General features: G+C 38.7%; 4 protein-coding genes and 2 pseudogenes across 8 annotated transcripts; 2 read left to right on the top strand and 4 right to left on the bottom strand.

Annotated features, from left to right (window-relative positions):
- Positions 1 to 4799: 4799 nt before the first annotated feature.
- LOC147925090 (uncharacterized) lies at positions 4800 to 8779 on the bottom strand. Its single transcript, XM_087492481.1, has 6 exons — positions 8692 to 8779; positions 7923 to 7999; positions 6473 to 6688; positions 5338 to 5540; positions 5030 to 5160; positions 4800 to 4960 (listed from the first exon to the last, which is right to left on the bottom strand). Exons 1-6 carry the CDS (start codon positions 8777 to 8779, stop codon positions 4800 to 4802), a joined length of 876 nt encoding a protein of 291 aa, XP_087348607.1.
- A 903-nt stretch (positions 8780 to 9682) lies between these two features.
- Positions 9683 to 12234, bottom strand: LOC147925089 (uncharacterized; annotated as a pseudogene).
- A 1232-nt stretch (positions 12235 to 13466) lies between these two features.
- LOC104749661 (folate-biopterin transporter 1, chloroplastic) lies at positions 13467 to 16222 on the top strand. 3 transcript variants are annotated; one of them, XR_015585066.1, is made up of 9 exons: positions 13467 to 13806; positions 13890 to 14149; positions 14232 to 14296; positions 14390 to 14552; positions 14647 to 14795; positions 14885 to 15159; positions 15282 to 15450; positions 15536 to 15628; positions 15762 to 16222. XR_015585066.1 is itself a non-coding variant. In XM_010471335.3 (9 exons), exons 1-9 carry the CDS (start codon positions 13566 to 13568, stop codon positions 16059 to 16061), a joined length of 1701 nt encoding a protein of 566 aa, XP_010469637.1. In that variant the 5' UTR covers positions 13471 to 13565; the 3' UTR covers positions 16062 to 16222. The 3 variants fall into 3 exon arrangements, 2 of the variants coding, with proteins under 2 accessions (XP_010469637.1, XP_087349064.1); XM_010471335.3 differs by having other exon boundaries at positions 13471 to 13806; positions 14899 to 15159; XM_087492938.1 differs by having other exon boundaries at positions 13547 to 13806; positions 14236 to 14296; positions 14899 to 15159.
- Positions 16223 to 16249: 27 nt separating this feature from the next.
- Positions 16250 to 16645, bottom strand: LOC104753337 (uncharacterized). The gene has a single exon (XM_010475603.1). It carries the CDS (start codon positions 16643 to 16645, stop codon positions 16250 to 16252), a length of 396 nt encoding a protein of 131 aa, XP_010473905.1.
- An 859-nt stretch (positions 16646 to 17504) lies between these two features.
- On the top strand, positions 17505 to 18804 carry LOC104749659 (equilibrative nucleotide transporter 1 pseudogene; annotated as a pseudogene). Its single transcript, XR_015585067.1, has one exon. The product of XR_015585067.1 is annotated as an equilibrative nucleotide transporter 1 pseudogene (transcript).
- Positions 18805 to 18868: 64 nt separating this feature from the next.
- On the bottom strand, positions 18869 to 20372 carry LOC104749660 (small ribosomal subunit protein eS12y). Of its 2 annotated transcripts, none has more exons than XM_010471333.3 (5): positions 20250 to 20372; positions 20037 to 20090; positions 19442 to 19739; positions 19289 to 19354; positions 18869 to 19174 (listed from the first exon to the last, which is right to left on the bottom strand). In XM_010471333.3, the coding sequence occupies exons 2-5, from the start codon at positions 20042 to 20044 to the stop codon at positions 19115 to 19117; spliced, it is 432 nt and encodes a 143-aa protein (XP_010469635.1). In that variant the 5' UTR covers positions 20045 to 20090; positions 20250 to 20372; the 3' UTR covers positions 18869 to 19114. The 2 variants fall into 2 exon arrangements, with proteins under 2 accessions (XP_010469635.1, XP_010469636.1); XM_010471334.3 differs by having other exon boundaries at positions 20192 to 20284.
- Positions 20373 to 20510: the final 138 nt, after the last annotated feature.

Below are 20510 nucleotides of genomic sequence, written 5' to 3'. Positions count from 1 at the left end.
CTATTGTAAAGATGCTTTGATATATACACCCATGGTGGCTCGCGGGTTAGACGGGTTGTGTACTTTTGTGTTTTTTTCCGACATATGTTCTTCACTTGATATTAAGTAGAATTGTTAGAATTCACATTACTCTATTAAATAGAATTGATATTAAAGAGAATTGTTATTCTCAATTGACACTAAATATATTATTGTAATATTAAATTACTAAATTACAATTTTAAGTGTTACAACAAATATTATTTATTTTTCTGTCATATTTATTTTAAATATGCACGGGTTGATTTGCAAAACTCACAATTATATGGTGAGTAAATTATGATTGATATTTCTACGAATACAATTTTTTTTGCGGGTTAGTTCATCATAATTGTTTCTCAGTTTTTTTCTCTTTCATCTTATCAAAACTCATCATCTACTTTTTTTTTTCCTTCTATTATTTTATATAATCTCAATACATTTATATACATGTAATTCACTATAACGAAAAAAATATAAGATATTCTATTATGTTATGAATGATATATGTTTGTAAATATTCACTCGCGCTGTAGCGCGGGTATGATCCTAGTAATATATATAATTGTTGTTATGGTTAAGGCTTCACATTGTTCGAAAAAAATCCAAACCCGATCAAACCGATTCTAGATAAATATTTGAATAAAGCTTGGAGGTTGTTGTAAAAGTAAGAAAGAGGTTTTGTGTTTCTCTTCTTCTTATTATTGAATCAATCGAATAGAGGTTACATATATATAGTAGAAGGCTAAGGTTTATCTTCCTAATTCCTAAACCGACTTTGACAAAGGAAGAAGGGCCGATGGGCCTTACACAATAAGATAAGAAATGGGCCGGTTATGGAAGTCCACTCCAAGTATTTTACAACACTCCCCCTTGGATGACATAACCATGCCGATGCTAAGGATCAACGCAATACGCTTGGGGTGCTGCCTCATTAAAACTTTACCAGGAAAACCCAGTGGGACAAAACCAAGGTGAAGGAAAAAGAGTACAACACGCATTGTTCCCCCTGTTCTAAGCATCACTGAAAGTCCTTAAGCCTCCACATTCCAATTTGATGCGCGAGCTTCTTGAATGTTGATGCCGATAAAGATTTGGTGAAGAGATCGGCTGAGTTGTCACAGGATTGAACTTGTACCACTTGAACTTCTCCGACCTTCTGTAATTCGTGTGTGAAGACGAACTTGGGTAATATGTGCTTCGTCCGATCTCCCTTGATGTAGCCTTCCTTAAGTTGTGCGATGCAAGCTGCATTGTCTTCATAGATCACGGTTGGTTCTTTGTCATCGACCATACCGCAGTCCGTCCTAATATGTTGAGTCATCGACCTCAACCATACGCACTCTCGGCTGGCTTCATGCATTGCTAGGATCTCCGCATGATTAGATGATGTGGCCGCAATAGTCTGCTTCATAGAACGCCAAGAAATTGTTGTACCACCGTGTGTAAATACATAGCCGGTTTGAGACCTAGCATTATGTGGATCAGACAGATAACTTGCATCAGCAAAACCAACTAAACCTTCTTTGTTATGGTTAGTATAAAATAAACCAAAATCTGTCGTCCCTTGTAGATAACGCAACACATACCGTTCCAGTGCCTTTGGGTCGGACAAGAACTAAATCTCGCTAGGAGGTTCACGGCAAAACAAATGCCTGGTCTAGTGTGGCTAGCCAAGAACATTAACGCTCCTATAGCACTGAGGTATGGCACTTCAGGACCGAGAACTTCTTCATCGTCCTTCTTTGGACCGAATGGATCTTTATCCAAATCAAGGCTCCTCACAACCATCGGGCTAGTCAATGGGTGAGCTTGGTCCATATTAAATCTCTTGAGTACCTTTTCAGTATATGCCATTTGATGCACAAGGATTCCATCATTTATGTACTCAAGTTGCAATCCCAAACAGAATTTAGTCTTGCCTAGGTCTTTCATCTCAAATTATTTCTTTAGATATTCGACTGTTTGGGCGATTTCCCCAGAGGTTCCTACGATATTCAAATCATCCACATATACTGTTATTATTACAAACCCTTTTTTTGCAAACTTCTTTATAAAAATACATGGATTGATAGGAACATTCTTATAGCCCTCTTTGGCTAGGTACTCAATTAGCCTATTGTACCACATTCTTCCACTTTGTTTCAGTCCATAAAGGGATTTGTTTAGCCTTATGCAGTATTGTTCTTGAGAACCGCTCTTATCTTTAAGCTCTATACCCTCTGGTAATCTCATATAAATCTCATTATCCAGTGGACCATATAAGTATGCGGTTACAACATCCATTAACCGCAAATCCAGTTTTTCTCTTATAGAGCCAGACTTAGCAAATATCTAAAAGTCGTTGCATCCATCACAGGAGAGTATGTCTCCTCATAATCTATTCCTGGTCTTTGAGAGAATCCTTACGCTACAAGTCGTGCCTTATATCTCACGATTTCATTATTCTCATTTCTCTTTCTTACAAAGACCCATTTATGTCTTACTGGCTTTATATCGAATGGTGTCCTTAAGATCGGACGAAACACATTCCTCTTCTTTAAAGAGTTTAACTCCACGTCAATGGCTTCTTTCCATTTTAACCATTCTTTACTTTGATTGCACTCTAAAATGGACGTGGGTTCATGATCCTCATTTATCGCAAGTGCTACCTTATATGCAAATACTTCATCAATGTCGACATCCTTACGGTTCCATTGTATTCCAGACATGATATAATTGATTGAGATCTCATTATTATCAATACCTTCAAGACCTTGAGGTTCAGCGTTCCAAACCTCATTCGGTGCCTTAGGATTTGCCGCGGCCATGTCTATCATTTCCTTAACCTCGGTTTGATTTGCACCTTTCTTAGATTTCCGAGGGTTCTTATCTTTGGAACCTAATGGTCTACCTCTTTTCAAACGGGTCTTAGACTCTGTAGCAACTTGCTTATTGTGTTCTTTCTGAACATCAATATGTACTGGTGCATTACAAGCTGGTATGTACGATTTAGTCACTCTCTTTCGGTCAGCAAAGGAATCTGGCAATTGTATAGCTAGCTTTTGTAAATGTATAATCTTTTGGACCTCTGCATCACAGGCTAGATACTTAATAATGGTGGGAGAATCATATCCAACATATATTCCCATCCTCCTTTGAGGTCCCATCTTAGTTCTCTGTGGTGGAGCAATTGGTACATAAACGGCACACCCGAATGTTCTTAAATGGGATATATTTGGCTCATGACCCGTTAATAATTGGGATGGTGAATACTTATGTTCACTAGATGGCCTATGCGTATTAATTCAGCTGCATGTAATATTGCGTGTCCCCAAGCCGACACAGGAAGCTTTGACCTCATAAGCAATAGTCGAGCAATCAATTGAATATGTTTAATGAAGGATTCATCTAATCCATTTTGTGTATGGACATGTGCCACAGGAGGTTCCACACTCACCCCCATGGACATACAATATTCATTAAAAGCTTGGGATGTAAATTCACCAGCATTATCTAGACGTATAGTCTTAAGTGGAAAATCTGGATAGTGGGCTCGCAGACGTATAATTTGGGCCAACAATCTAGCAAACGCAAGGTTTCTAGTTGACAATAAGCAAACATGCGACCATCTGGTCGATGCATCAATAAGGACCTTGAAATATATAAACGTCCCACAAGGTGGGTGTATTGGTCCACATATATCTCCTTGTATCCTCTCCAGAAAATGCAAAGTTTCTTTATTTACTTTGGCTGGTTATGGCCTTATAAGAAGTTTCCCTTGTGCACATGCTACACACGTGAGATGTTTAGGGATAACTTTTCTCTCTTTAAGAGTGTGCCCATTAGAATTTTGTATTAGCTTACGCATCATGTTAGAACCTGGATGGCCAAGCCGGTCATGCTATAAAGTGAATTGTTCATTGCCAAGTTAGCCTCTATCATATCAATCTTAGCATAGTAAATACCAGTGGCTAGTGCAGGTATAGTCTCTAGGACATTCTTATGTCCTTGGGTGATTTCTGTAATATATAGAAATTCTTTGTTTCCTTCACCGTTTGTCTCAACATGGAAACTATTCAAACGAATGTCCTTAAAACTCAATAAACTTCTCTTTGAGCTGGGTGAATACAAGGCATCACTTATTTCAAGATGTGTGCCATTAGGTAGCAAAATATTAGCCTGGCTGTAGCCTTCAATTAGGCTTGCTATACCCGCAATTGTACTAACATTGGCACTTTTCATAATGAGATTAATAAAATATCTCTTGTCCTTCAAAATTGTGTGGCTGGATCCACTATCCACCACAAGTATGTTCTTGTCTTCAGCCATTTCTAATATAGACAAGAATTTATGTTTTAAACTTTAAAGTAACAAAACGACCAATTATATTGAAGGAAATAAATAATTTGAATTTAAACCAAAATAATTATCCAAAATAATAATCCAATCAAATGCAAAACATAAACCACAAAATTAAATCAAAACAACATATTAGTTTAATTATCCTCTCCTAAACAATCGGAGGTTTCATAGTCCAATAGGGCATCCTTCTCATGGTCGAAATCACCTTCACCATCGAGATGAACCAAATTAGCTTTTGGATCCTTTTTCAAACTCTCTTCATAGAGGTCAACGAGATGCTTAGGATTTATGCATGTCTTTATCCAGTGGTTCTCAATACCACATCTATGGCAAGTGGACTTGGTCTTATGTTGCGGTTTAAATTGCCCGCGGCCTCTACCTCGACCACGGCCGAAGCCGAATCGGTTTCCACGGCCTTGAACACCAAAATTGCGTCCTTAATAGGTCCCACGACCAGGACCACCACGTCCACCTCCTCCACGGCCACGACCATACTTGTCCCTATGGACATAATTAGACTCCTTAGTCTCCTTTGGCTCTTTAGGCTCTTGAGGATTTTTCTTTGCCATGTCTACCTTGTGAGCTTCTAGTAATGGAGCTGTACCAGGAGGTCTCAATACATTATTCATCATCAATAGCTCATTGTTCTGCTCAGCAAGCAGCAAACAAGAGATGAGGTCCGCATATGTCATAAACCCCTTTTCACGATACTGTTGTTGAAGCAATATGTTATTAGAGTGAAAGCTAGAGAATGTCTTCTCTAGCAGATCCTTCTCAGTAACCTCAGTACCACAGAACCTCAAAATTGACACTATCTTAAATAGTGCTGAATTATACTCATCCACGGATTTAAAATCCTGGATCCTTAAGTTTTTCCAATCGAATTGAGCCTTTGGTAGGAGCACCGTCTTTTGGTGTCAATATCTGCTTTTCAGCTCTGTCTAAAGGTCAAGAGGATCTTCAATGGTGAGGTACTGGTCCTTGAGACTCTCATCAAGGTGGTGGCGTATATGCATAATCGCCTTATACTTGTTCTTTTCAGAACAGTCAGAATCTTCCTCAATGCACTTGCATAAATCCTTTGATTTCAGATGGATCTTAGTGTCCAAAGCCCATCGCAAGTAGTTGTCTCCAGAAACATTAAGGGCATCATAGGAGAGGTTGTTGAGCTTTGACATCTGCATAATACAGAACAAAACATCCAATTAGCATGCGGTATTTAAGACCGAACCATGCAACAATTTAGGACATGGGGTATTTGAGACCGAACCATGCCAATCACTTCGGGCCACGAGGTATTTGAGACCGATCCATGCCTTAATATTACACTCAAATTTTGTGGCTTAGTATGCATGCAAAACAACAATCCTAGATAGACACTAGCATGCAAATATTTCCTTTTTCTTAAATAATTTGGAGTTTTAGAAATTTTCCTTTTACTAGATTGGATTTCCTTTTTCTTAACATTGGATAACAACAAGGTTTTGGGAAATATTTCTTAAACCTTTAAGATAATGATTATAATTAATTTAGAAGTTATCCAAATTTATTTTCATGCAAACTTAGAATAATTTCTGATTTTAAATTTTAGTTTTTAGAGTTTGATTAAACAACAATCTTAATCGGTATTAATCCTTAGAAAAATCAGTTTAAATTTTCTTCTATGAATTTCGAATTTAATAGTTTAGTTATAGGGTTCTTATACAACAAACAAACAATCAAACAACCCTAAACTTTTAATCTTAAGCAATTCGGATTTTGGGGTTTAGTTCTAAGGTTTTAAGCAATCAAATCTCAAACAATCAAACAATCAGAATCGAATTTTAATCATAGCATAAACAGTTTAATTTCAACCAATCTAAACAACCTATAACAACCGATTTTTAAAGTTTTAAAGTTATAGGGTTTAGGATTTTGAAACTTATGAACTTGTTTGTTTGATTGTGTACTTGTAGATTTAGAGTTCCAATAGATTTAAAGGTCATGTTCGATTTATAGGTTCTAAGGAGGTTTAATTTTTATTTACCTTCCACCGTTTGGAGGTTGACTGGATTTGAACCGGGAGCTAAAGACCTCGATTGTACCTTGAGCTGATCCACGAACCACGAACCTCGAACAAGTTATGAATAAAAGCTTTATCACGAACAGAACCGGACCACGAACTAGGATTGATCACGAACTGGTCACGGACAGAGCTTCGAACAGGAACTAGCCGCGAACACCGATGAGAACTGATCGCCGAACTTGGACGAACAAGAAGTAAAAGCGGCGACGGTTTTAGGGTTTTAGGATAAGGGTTTTTCTCAGCTGGTTTTAGAGCTTTGTGCTGATAACGTGTTGTAAAAGTAAGAAAGAGGTTTTGTGTTTCTCTTCTTCTTATTATTGAATCAATCGAATAGAGGTTACATATATGTAGTAGAAGGCTTGTTATCTTCCTAATTCCTAAACCGGCTTTGACAAAGGAAGAAGGCCGATAGGCCTTACACAATAAGATAAGTAATGGGCCGGTTATGGAAGTCCACTCCAGGTGTTTTACAACAGAGGTTAGATACTTCGGGTATAATTGCTGAAACACTGAAAGCTAACTAAACCCTAATAACTATGTTTTATTTACCTTTCAAATTTTTTTTTAGTAATTGAAATAATATTTTAACTAAGTTTATAGATTAATTCAGATATTTTTTGGAAGGCTTTCAGTTACATCTACCCAAAATATATTTAGATAGTGTTTTTTTTGGGGGGTGGGGGGGGGACAATTTTTAAGCCGGCCAAAAAAAATAAAAATACTCAAATGAGATTTTATGAACTAATAGTCTAATACCAAAAATCCGAATACCCGACCCAAATCTAATGGTACCCAAATAGCCACCCCTTTTTTGCAATGTTTGGTACTGAATAGTTTAGACTATTTTTGTTTCACAAGAGTGTTTTATTTATGATATAAGCCCAGTAAAACAGGCCAACATACATGTCAAGTATAACAGACCAACATTACATGCCAAAATAAAACAAGCCTATAAAACAAACTTATAAAAGAAGCCTAATAAAACAAAAGCCCATACCCATAAAATAAATCTTTTCTTGAGACTGAAGAGTTTGGGTTGACACATAGCACGTGGCAAGAGAGATACATGAAAGCTGACACGTGGGAAGTCGAAGAGGGTGGAGTCTCCGATCACCGGTAGACGAAAGTAGCGACGGCAAACTTCAAATCCGGCCGAAAACGCCGGAAAGTTATCAGAAAATCTCGATCTACGCTCGGAGAGTAAGGCGAATTCCAATTTGCTGAGAGTATGACTCCACAGAAAACTTCTTCATCTTCGTCTTCAAAAAAACATCTTTTCGATCTTCAAGAAAATAAATCTACATCATAAACCTGTAAATCAAACAAACTCCATCGACCCATCAAGCATCCGCATAGAAGCAATCATCATCATTAATTACTTTGAAACAAACCAAAGGAATGATAGAAGCAATCAAAAGCGGAGCCATAGATAAACGAAATCGATTGAGACAACGGGAAAGAACTAAAACCGGAGAGAACCCGAATCATGTCTAACCAAACACCACCTAGAGAAGGATGACAGATCTGTTAGAGCAAAGCCAGCCAAAACGGTGCTAAAGAAGCCACCACTGCCTGAGAAAGAGCCAGCCAAAACAGTGCTAAGATAGCAACCGCTGCCGGATAAAAGCCAACCAACCCCGTTGAGAAAATCAGGGATGACAGAAGTGAGCCCGATACACGGGAAACTAAGCCGGGGAAACACCAACCGGCGAACAAAAAACTGATCAGAGGGTTTCTTTCTTTCTAAAAAATCGTAGAGAGAGAAACTCTCCTTTCCATTGTGTGTTTTGAATAGTTTAGACTTTAGCAAGAGAAAAAAAATAGAAAATAGAAAATATAAAATCTTGAAAAGAAAAAAATGTTGTATTAATGAAAAAAGTTAGAAATTAGGAAAAAAGAGAAAATACATAGCGCAAGAGACGGAAAAAAAAGGAAAAAAGATAGTCAGCTACCTCAAGTATCACGGAATGCATGGCCACACATGTGAACTACTGTAAAAGACATCCAGCTACATGACCTATATGTAATATATGGCCACATGTCTGAAGTTTAAGAAGTTATGTGCGGAACACCATACACATCAAATGTCGACAAACCGGACGATTTGCGTCGGTGTTGACTCATCGTTGACTCATCGGATCCGAATTAAAACCCGATTGGACTTTCAAATCAGAACCCGAGACCAAGACCCTGTTGAGTTTATGGGTAATTATCTTATCAGGCCGTGGGCCTAGAGATTAAACAAAAAAATATCAGGCCCATACCCACAACATCAATTTTTTTCTTCTTCGACATAGCCGAAACACAGTCTTTAAACGATTGCTCTCCATTATTAGGGTTCTTAGTGTTCATCTTTTCGAAGGTTTGAGTCGACGATTAGGGTTTTTAGGGTTAATTGTTTCGAAGATGGAATTAAGCTCGGGATCCTCCAGTAGCAGCAGATATGGAGGGCGAAAAGTCTGTGATTGTGGATTACCGGCTAAGATTTTCAAATCTAAAATGGCGAGGAATCCACATCGAAAGTTCTTTGGGTGTGAGTTGTACAAGGTATGTTTCGTAAGTGTTATTAACAGTGTTGAGGTGGTGAGATTTGTTGATTAGTTCAGTCTCTTATTGATGTGGATTTAGGAAGGTGGTAACGTACACTGCAAATTCTTTAGGTGGGCTGATGAAGAAGAGGTGAAAGGCTGGCCCAGACAAGCGTTGGTAGAAGCTCAAGCAGAAATTAACGAGAAGAATAGGATGATAAGTCAACTAAAATCGACAATCATGGAGCTTCGTGATGAGTTGGAGAAGCATCAATTGGAGATGTCATTAAAGAATGTTGAGATGGAAACAACTATGTATCGTCAAGGCATTATCATCACTGGATTGACAGGATTGCTGGTATGCACCATTGGAGCCATTGTCTTTGGTTGAGTTATTAGATAGCTTTGTTATTGTATGAATGCTTTTGGTTAGTGATTGTGTCGTGACTTTTCAATGATAATGACTTTGTAATGACTTTTTAATGAATTTCTAATGACTTTGGTTAGTGGCTTTGCAAAACAAAATATATGGGACTAAGTGTGTTTAAAGTCACCAAATACATGACCAAAATAAGATCACCTTAGGTGTGTTTCAATTCACCAAAATAATACCCGATTAGGTGTTTTAAGTCACCAACCCTACATGTACAACCAACCCTACATGTCAATATTGTACCAAAAGGAGTCTAAAACCGACCCGACATGTCCAAAAAATGAGTCAGCTACCTCATCCGAATAGCATCCTCTCGACAAAGCTTCTTCTCTGTGGTGCGGATGAGGAAACATCTTGCACCTCAAGTTCGACTTGAGGTTCAGGTTCATGGTCAGGAGCTTCCATTGCTGCAAAAGCTGCTGCCATTTCAGCTTGATCTTGAGCTTCCAATTGTGGTGCTGCATTTAGTTTTCTTCTCTTGGCCCTGTTCTCAGAGGACTAACAAAAGTCTAGTCAGAACAACCGAACCAAATTAAAAGAGAAAGAACAATAGTGTGAAGACATACCTCATTAGGACATCGTCTTGAATTATGACCCGCTTAACCACATAGACCACAGTGGACCACTCTTCCTTGGCGAGCAACTTTCTTGTCAGATTTGTTTTTGCTTGGTGATTCATTTAGACCCTTGATTCTTGCCTTGCCCTTCGGTCTCCCTGCAGGACGTTTGTAAGGAGGTGCAACAATCCGTGGTCTTCCAGAGTCCTTCCAAAATTTGGATCCATTAACAGGCCTCAGACCCCTCCTATATGTCCCTTGCCATTTTTCAGTCAAGTAGTAATCTGACATATAGTCTTCCACTTCGTAATTCATTTCTCTTATTGCACAAACAGCATGGCGACATGGGATACCAGTCAAATCCCACTTCCTGCATGCACAAGTCCGCGCAGACAAATTCACAAAATATCCTGTCCCAAACTCAACAATCTCGTACTCGCCACCAGTGCTTGTGATCATTGCACAATATTGAGCTTCGTCACATGATTTCTCTAGCTCTTTTCTTGCCTTTTTTGTGTACTTAGCAGTTTTTTTTTCAGCAATAGTGGACCTGATGACAACCCGTTGCATAGCATCCCTCCTTATCAGCTCTAACATCTGGACAAATGGCTTCCTCCTTGCAATCTTTAAGGTTCTGTTATACGACTCAGTATGGTTGTTGTGAGTATCAGCACAACAACAACCAACCCTAAAGAATGCCCTGCACCATGTAGTTCGATCCTTTTAAAGTAGAGTTGCACAAGCTTGGGGATCAAACTCTTTGAAAACCGCCAAATTCTCCTTGTAATCAGCTTCATTGTAGCTGTTTGCCACTCTCTAGAACAGTGGCTTCAACATGTCTGCCTTGTTGGATTTCTTCAAGTTGGAGTAAATATGTCTAGCACAAGCTCGATGTTCTGCCATTGGTAACACAGTTGACACACCATGAATCAATCCTTTATGCATGTCTGATATCAGAGTGATGTTCTCACCTAGCCCCAAGTCCAGATCTTCTTTCAGCTTTCGAACAAACCATTCCCAATTGGGATTGTTCTCACAATCCACTACGGCCCATGCCACTGGAAATATCTGGTTATTAGGATCCCTTCCTACGACAGTAAGCATCATCCCATTCGTCGAGTTTTTCAAAAAGGTACCATCCAAACCAATGATTGGGCGACAGTTCTGCTTCCAAGCAGTCCTCAACGGCTCAAAGCAGCTGTAGATTTGATGAAATGCCTCACGACCATCAGCCCTTACTGTTGTATTAACCTCAACTGTAGTATGCGGATTGGACCTACAATAAATCACAAAATTGTTAACACAAATACGAAAATTAATCAGAAAAAAGTGATAATACAAAAACAAAATTGTGACTTACGTTATTAGGTGAAGCTCATAGTCTCTTAATCTTGCAAACTGCTCATCACATTCAGCTTGCAGCTTATCAAATACACGTCTTCTAGCAACTTTGGCTTGGTTTGGCGAGATTATTATGTTATACCTCTTCTTCATCTCATCTTTTATCTCTGGACCGCTCATCTCCGGATCTCTTCTTATATCTTGAAGGAATAAATCAGCAATGACAGGAGTTTTAATGATCTCACACCTTCCTGTTGGATGGCATTGATGGTCATAGTCATAAGTCTTCACCATCCACTTTCCTCCAAGTGGTATCTCCACAGCACAATAGATTTTCCATCCACAACCTTTTGCTTTGCATCTAGCACCCAACCTCTCATTTTCCCACCTGTCAAACACCACATTCCGCCTTGTCTTTAAGACATATTTGATCACATTCCTCTTAAAATCAATCCCACTGCTGAAAACCTGCCTTAAACTGAACACACCATCCACTACACCTCTTCTAACTAACTTCACTGTTTGTGCTTCCTCATCACCTGATTCATCATCAGTTGCAGGATATACATCATCTTCGTCTTGTATCTGTTCCTCAAAATTTTCATTGTTGAAAACTTGTATATCCTCCTCTTCAATCTCGGCCTCTTCGTCACCAATGTCACCATCAACCTCTGAGTCTGATGATTCAGATAAAGCTGCCTCCGAACTCTGACCTTCGTCATCTTCACAAACATTCTCCTTGAGAATAAGAGCACCATCACACACATTCTCCTTTCCAACAGCTATTGTGTCTATAGCTTCAACACATTCTTCTCCTTCCTTCTCAAAGTAAATGTCAACTTCTTTCATCCATCGTCCTTTTGAGACCAACTTCTTCTTGTTAGCATCAACATTCTCCCACAAAGGCTTCCTATCTGATACATCTTCAAATGGTAGCTTGTACCACATCTTCCCAATGTACTTAATTCGCTTCTCAAGCATATATATAAGTACATCTTCAAAGATAGTGATAGAATCCACTTCTATTTCTTCAACAACTCCACCGACGTAGTCTAAAACTCCACCGAGTAACTTGAATTCGCCAGAATAATGGCATTTCACCTTAACAGAAATTTTCTCACTACAAAAAAAAACAAATTTTCGGTCACATAAGAAGACAATACTTGTATGTTTCCATATTTACTGTATCGGATAAAGCAACAATATTCCCCACCACCCCGACAAGTCACTCACTGACAATGGAATCAACTCACATAATAAAGAATCAAACAAAAATCAACTATATAAAAACCTGAAACCAACCCCATAAAGTACCCGACAACATCCTCACATCCCCACATCCCCACTAGTTCATACTTAAACCACTACTAAAAATGTTATAACATGAAAACGAAATTGAAAAATTTACCTCATTTGTGAGAATCAGACCCGAACACCAAGTTACTTCCGATTAAAACCAACGATTACAGCAGATCCCTCTTCAACAGATGATTTCTTCTCCTTCTTCGAGTTAACCCTAGTTGAAGAGTAGATTGACTTCTACATACTGAATTGGGAAATCGTAAAGTTTTAACTTTTTTACGATGAAATCGATGTGGTAATAAGATAATGGGCCTGATATTTTTTATTTAATCTCTAGGCCCACAGCCTGATAAGATAATTACCCATAAACTCAATCGGGTCTTGGTCTCGGGTTCTGATTTGTAAATCCGATCGGGTTTTAATTCGGGTCCGATGAGTCAACGATGAGTCAACACCGACGCAAATCGTCCGGTTTGTCGATATTTGATGTGTATGATGTTCCGCACATAACTTCTTAAACTTCAGACATGTGGCCATGTATTACATATAGGTCATGTAGCTGGATGTCCTTTACCATAGTTCGCATGTGTGGCCATGCATTCTGGCCAACCCCGTTGAGAAAATCAGGAATGACAGAAGTGAGCCCGATACACAGGAAACTAAGCCGGGGAAAAACCAATCGGCAAACAAAAAACTGATCAGAGGGTTTTTTTCTTTCTGAAAAATCGTAGAGAGAAGAGAGAGAGAAACTCTCCTTTCTATTGTGTGTTTTGAATAGTTTAGATTTTAACAAGAGAAAAAAATATAGAAAATAGAAAATATAAAATCTTGAAAAGAAAAAAAATGTTGTATTAATGAAAAAAGTTAGAAATTAGGAAAAAAGAGAAAATACATAGCGCAAATAGACGGAAAAAAAAAAAGAGAAATTTTAAAAAGGGAAAGTGGGCAAAAATTACACAAAACCAATTAATAAAAAAATGGCGAGTCGCAATCTTTTCTCTATCCCAATCTCACCTTCCCAAATTACAGTTTTGCCATCCACCTTCCTTTCCTCCGCCAACAACGGGACACGTCGCCTTTCAATCGCCGCCCGATCTCACCGCCGGAAGATTCGTAGGAGACCTCCTGACAGAGATATGTCCTCCATAGTTTCAATGTCGGACCTTCCTCCTCGCCGGCGTAATTCCGAGGAAAGCCTTCTTCTAGATTCTAGGATCAGTAAGTTCTTTAGCTATACATCCTTAATTGGATTCGTTAATCGCTGCATGAAATTGGGTTTTAATTGTGAGAAATGTCTATAGGTGTAGCTGAAGGAGATGTATCGAATACGGATGTAGAAGGAGACAGAGATACTTCTTCTTCTAGTGTTATTAGAACACAGCCTCCCCGTAACAATAATAAAGGAAGAAGTCTTAGTAGCAGAACCATGTTTTACGGTGTTGAATTATCACCGGACAATGTTGCTGTAGCTATGGTGTATTTTGTTCAAGGTGTTTTAGGACTCGCTAGGCTAGCTGTTAGTTTCTATTTGAAAGATGACTTGCATCTTGATCCTGCTGAGGTATTGATTGAGATGCTTTTGAAGTTCCTTTTTATAAAAAATATTCTCTTTATAGGCTGACAATATATACCTCTTTGACTAGACAGCTGTGATAACGGGTCTTTCTTCATTGCCATGGCTTGTTAAGCCTCTTTACGGTTTTATCAGGTATGTGTTCTTCACCACTTCTGTACTTGTTTTGATTCTATTGTTGAAGAAACTGTAGTGTGACCAATAATAGCAACTTGTTCTGTTTTACAGTGATTCCGTGCCTTTATTTGGCTATCGGAGGAGGTCGTACCTGGTTCTTTCCGGACTTCTTGGTGCATTTTCGTGGAGTTTGATGGCCGGTTTTGTTGACAGTAAATATAGTGCTGCTTTTTGTATACTTCTTGGTTCCCTCTCTGTCGCCTTTTCTGATGTTGTAAGTTTTCTAATCCATTCTGGTTAACTTAGCCTGGTTGAGTTGCAAGATAGAGTTGGTTTTTCCAATATGTTTAGTGGTTAACTTTTCATAGGTAGTAGACTCGATGGTAGTGGAACGGGCTCGCGGTGAGTCACAAAGCGTGTCAGGATCTCTGCAGTCTTTGTGCTGGGGATCCTCAGCTTTTGGTGGAATTGTGAGTTCCTACTTTAGTGGCTCCCTGGTGGAGTCATATGGTGTAAGGTACAGTACACAATTTGCGCGTACAGTCAGTAGCTTTTCTTTTTCGGTATCCTGTCGTATAGATAACTAACTAAGTGGCATTCTAAAAGCTGTTATACCTCAGGTTTGTATTTGGGGTGACAGCTTTACTACCTTTGATAACTTCAGCAGTTGCTGTTCTCGTGAACGAGCAACGTGTGGTCAAACCAGCATTAGGGCGGAAAGAGAACGTAACATTGATCAGTCCTGGCTTTCTTCAGACCTCAAAGCAGAACATGATTCAGCTATGGAGTGCCATTAAGCAACCGAACGTTTTTCTCCCGACCTTATTTATCTTCTTATGGCAAGCCACACCACACTCAGATTCTGCAATGTTTTACTTCACGTATGTCCTCTTCCACTTGGTTCCTGATCATCGGCTTATTTTATATCCACTGTGAGATAGTATTAAGTATTAACTATTAATTATAGAACCTCTTATGTTATTTGGTTTAAAATTCATCACAGAACGAACAAACTTGGCTTTACTCCGGAGTTTCTGGGACGAGTTAAATTTGTGACCTCAATTGCATCGTTGCTCGGAGTAGGACTGTACAATGGATTCCTGAAGACTGTTCCACTGAGAAAAATCTTTCTCGCGACGACAGTTTTTGGCACGGGTCTTGGAATGACTCAGGTTGGTCCCATGTGCACTTTACATGAAGAACTGTGCCATCTACAGAATCAATTAATAACTCTTTGGACGCTCGTATGTTTTGCAGGTTATCCTTGTGTCAGGTTTTAACAGACAGTTGGGAATTAGCGACGAGTGGTTTGCTATCGGAGACTCTCTAATCCTAACAGTCCTCGCTCAGGTTTAAAGCTTTTGTTAGCATTAAGTTTCTCAAAGGCTTTGAATTCTCTGATTTTAATTATGTAGTTAATGCAGCATTATTGGAAATGTATCAGCATCAATGCACTGACAACTTAAAATAAAAACTGTCACAGGCTTCATTCATGCCGGTTCTTGTGTTAGCAGCGAGATTGTGTCCAGAAGGAATGGAGGCAACTCTCTTCGCTACACTCATGTCAATCTCTAATGGAGGCAGTGTTCTAGGTGGACTTATGGGTGCAGGGCTGACTCAAGTATTCGGCATCACAAAAGACAGTTTCGGTAACCTATCAACGCTTATTATTCTCTGCAATCTCAGCTCATTGCTGCCTCTGCCTCTTCTCGGTCTTTTACCAGGAGATTCTCCGGACACTATTACGAAAGATGATGCAGACATTGAGATGAAGTCGAATTAAGGAAGGTGATCAATGATAATGTCAAAAAGTTAAATGTTATACCTTTTTGGGTTATGTGTCTTGAGAAGAATGATGCAGGCTATTAACTTGAAAATTATTCCATATCATGTAACCAAAAATTGTTGTAATTTAAAAAACAATAAATTGTTAAATTCCAGAAACTTACTTCAATATGCAAAAATCGAAAATTAATCTAAAGAATTCATAGTATCTTCACTCTCATCGGCTTGCTTCTCCTCATCGTGTTGTTCAGCAAGGCTAGTAACGCGAGTTGCACCTGATTCGACCACAAAACTCGAATTCTTTGGATCGGTCTTCAATATCAGCTCCGCGCAACATTTACTGCACTTGAAGTAAAACCTATAGATCTTAATGACTAAGTAGGTTTCTCCGGTTACTTCTTCTTGAAGGCAGTTGATTCTGGTACCTGCCTTCATGTAGTTCCCACATGTGTTGCATCGAATTGGAAACGGAAGCATCGCTCTAACCTTGTTTTGCTGATTCTTGGGTATTTGGATCCGGAGAACATTGCTCGGATCAGAGTTTGTTGGATAATATTTGTGTAAGACCTTTCTTTCACCCATGGCGCAGACAAAGAAAGAACAACTACAAATCAAATATACGAGAAACCCTAAATCAAAACCCAAAACAAATCCTACTAGAGGAGAGGCGTGAATAGACCCAAGCGCCAAAGTCACGAGATATTTCTAGGGTTCTTGAGACTTGAGAGAGGTCCCTTATTTCTAGAAAGAAAAAGGATGGAATGATCGATTTGTAATCGCCTCTCTCTTTAAATAGTCTAACTCGTTTTTTCTTCTTTCTTTTTCCTTTTCCTTTTTTTTCCTACATATTTCCTTTTTTTTTTTTTAGTTTACAATTCCTAAACATGGTGTTTTCTTTCCTAGGAGAATTATGAAAATACTTTAAATTTAGTAAATTTATTTATTTTAATTTCTAAAATCCAACTCGCAATCTTACTTCCAAAAACTTAAATATTCACTCGAAGTTCAGAATTAAGGTTTTGGAGACGGCTTCTCACAAGTAAGATAAATTTCTACTATCAACCTTCAAGTAAACAAATTACATTAGATAGTCTATAGATGTCAACGAAGGAGCTTTTCTTCCCTTCTTCACTTGAACTTAAAAGAACTCATTCACAATTTGGGAGGTTAATTCTTTTTCAAAGGCTTGTTGGGAAGAGACAGTTTCACATTGGTTTTTTTTTTTTATTATTGTTCTCGTTGTAGTACAACATTGTTATTAACAAAAACTTGTACTACCCCTCAATTCAAGCTGTACCATAGTATAGCTTTTTGTTTGGTAACACTTAAAGAAGTGTGGTAAGATGTACACACGTAGTCAACACACAAAAGCGTTACAAAAACATATATAACAGTTACAAAAAAAAATTACACATTATGTCATTATATATAACAAGTCTAACTCACACTTACACTAGAAACCCCCAATAGTTTAAAAAATATTCTAATGGAACACGAAGACCCTCTTCTTGTCATCATCCCCAAAACACCAACTGATTCATACAACTTGGCTTACATCATCTTCTTCACTCTTGGTCTCGGCTCTCTTCTTCCATGGAACGTAACCATCTCTGCCGTCGATTACTTCTCCTACCTTAACCCTTCCACCACCGTCGATAGGATCTTTGCCGTAGTCTACATGCTCCCCGGTCTCCTTTCTCTTCTTGTTATCGTCGTCTTCTTTGCGCAAAAGAGACATGCAAGCTTTAGAATCAATTTTGGTCTCTCCATCTTCATCACCGGCTTGATAATCATCCCTGTTCTTGATCTAGTCTACGTTAAAGGACAGATCGGTCTCTATGCCGGTTTTGATGTTACCTCCGTCGTCGCTGCCTTCTCCGGTCTCGCTGATAGTTTTATGCAGGGTGTCTTTTTGGTGTCGCCGGTGAATTGCCTGAGAGGTATATGCAAGCTGTTGTCGCCGGCACTGCTGCTTCTGGTGTGCTTGCTTCCGTGTTGAGAATCTTAGCTAAAGCTATGTATCCTCAAAACCCTGATGGGTTAAGAAAAAGTGCAAATCTTTACTTCAGTGTGGGAATTGTTGTGATGGTGAAATGTGTTGTGCTATACAACATAGCACAAACACTTCCTGTAATCAAGTACTACAATGAGGTTAAGACTAAGGCGATAAACGAAGAAAAGAGACTAAAGAAGGGTTCTTTAACCGGATCTGAGTGGAGAACAACTCTTTGGGGAATCGTCAAAAGTGTCAAATCTTATGGCTTTGGGATCATTCTCATATACGTTGTGACACTGTCAATATTTCCAGGATTCATCACTGAGGATGTTCATTCTGAGAGTCTCAAAGATTGGTACCCTGTTCTACACATTGCAGCTTACAATGTGTTTGATTTAGTTGGGAAATGTCTGACCGCGGTGGTCATGCCTGAGGATGAGAGGATCGCGGTTGGTGGTTGCGTTGCCAGGCTGACATGCTTGCTGGGATTAACTAACCGATACTTGATAAGTGTTTTGATGATTCTGGCTCCTAAAGCTGTGCCTATGCAACGTGCAGAAGCTGCTGGTACTGTCATTACGCTCTTCTTAGTTATTGGTCTGGCTTCCGGGTCTGTCTTGGCTTGGTTTTGGTTTATCTGATTCTATTAAACCATGTATCTGTTTTTTACCCCAGTTTGTTTAGAGAGAAAAGTCTCGAGTCTGTATGTTGCAAATGCTATCAATGGAAAAAACAATGTACCAAATGTGATTTTGTGTTGACTAAATAAGTTGATGAAGCACATTCAAGATTGGTATAACACAAGTAAGTTTTATGCAGAATACTAGAATCATTAAAAGCAGCAAAACTATAAAATGATAATGGGCAAAGTTGAAAGTGATAGAACCTACATAACATCAAAACTTCATGTTTCAAAATAAATCTCAAGACCTGTCCACTACTGAGTATTAAATATCAAAAACAGCGAAGACAAGAGGAAAAAAAGAGAGTGGCCACAAGTAAAAAATGCGCTCCTTTTAGGGTAAAAGCATCTGAACACTTGACCTTTGCTTGATTTAGTTAGATTCAATATGCTTCTTGACGATGTTTAGGGCAGTTGTCTCCTCACCGTAGTCCTATAATACAAAACAGGACATATAAATCAACAGTACACAAGCTAAAGACATTATATGTATTTCGAAGTTCCCATGATTAATGTGGATTAGTAGAGAATGTAAAGACTCTGCTACCTTGATTACAAGACATGAGCATCCAACAACCTTCCTAGCATTGCCCTCTGAATCAATCTTGCAAAGCTGTAACCACATTATCAAGATTTAAGAGTAGGAACGAGAGGAACCAAAACATTCTTTAAGAGAGAGCTTTTAACCAAGACAACTTACACCAGCCCATTCACCGAGGGTTTTGGCACTTGGAACTGTAAGCAAGTTGATGTTGTGGTCAGCGCAAAGAGCTTTAACCAGCTTGACATAATCAGGCTGGTTACAGTCCTCAGCCAACACACAGAGCTGAGTAACACGCTTCTCAATAAGCTTAGCACTTTCATGGAGACCACGAACAACACCACCATAAGCACGAGATTTCCTGATTGTCAACTGCACTGCAGTCATCAAATCCATGTCCTCTGGGATCGCAGCTGCCTCAGCAACCGGAGGAACAACTGGAGCAACAGCCTCATCACTGTGAAATGATGAAAAAGTATAATACTTTAATCAACTCGTCGTATTAAACATCAAGAACTATGAAGCAATAATACTAATCAATCTACATTTTTATGTAAACCAATCCCCAACAAGAAAGATTAAAGATTTGAGTCACATAGCATAAGTACAAAATCAAAGAATATCATCTACCTCTAGTCATACCTAAAACTAAAACCTTTACACTCTAATCTATCAACTCTATTGATCACTGGTTCAGTAGATTAAAACAATGTAGGGAGAATCCAATACAGCTGCATCGCAAGAGAAAGCTTACCCTGACATATTGACTCTTTGAATTTGGCTTTAAGAACAAAGAGAAGCAAAAGATCTGCCAAGAAAATTAAGCAAGTCAGTCTCAATAAGCAGATAAATCAAAAAAAAAAATTATGGGGAAGGATTTGTAACAAATAAAGTTGGACAATCACGTACATAAATAAACACAGATCAATTCAACAGAGGAACAGAGCAAAAGAGTACAGAGACTAACCTTAGAAAGGGAGGCTGCAACGAAGAGTTAAAGACGAAGCCAATATTGAGTAGCGAGTTATATATATTAGGGTTTTACTAACCCTGCTGAAATGACAGCTTTGTCGAAACTGGGCCGTTTTATGGGCTTTACACTGGGCCATTCCTTCAATTTTGGTCCGCTTCGAAACGGCGCCATTGTGTATACAAATATGAGATCACGATATGTCCATATCAAACCAAAACTCGGATGTGTGCAAAATTTAATTACTTGTTCAAACGA

This window comes from Camelina sativa, chromosome 16, assembly GCF_030686135.1.
Source record: "Camelina sativa cultivar CO46 ecotype springtype chromosome 16, ASM3068613v1".
NCBI classification, from domain to species: Eukaryota; Viridiplantae; Streptophyta; class Magnoliopsida; order Brassicales; family Brassicaceae; genus Camelina; species Camelina sativa.
The sequence above is the reverse complement of the archived record's forward strand: the minus strand, read 5'-3'. Positions and strand labels throughout refer to the sequence as shown.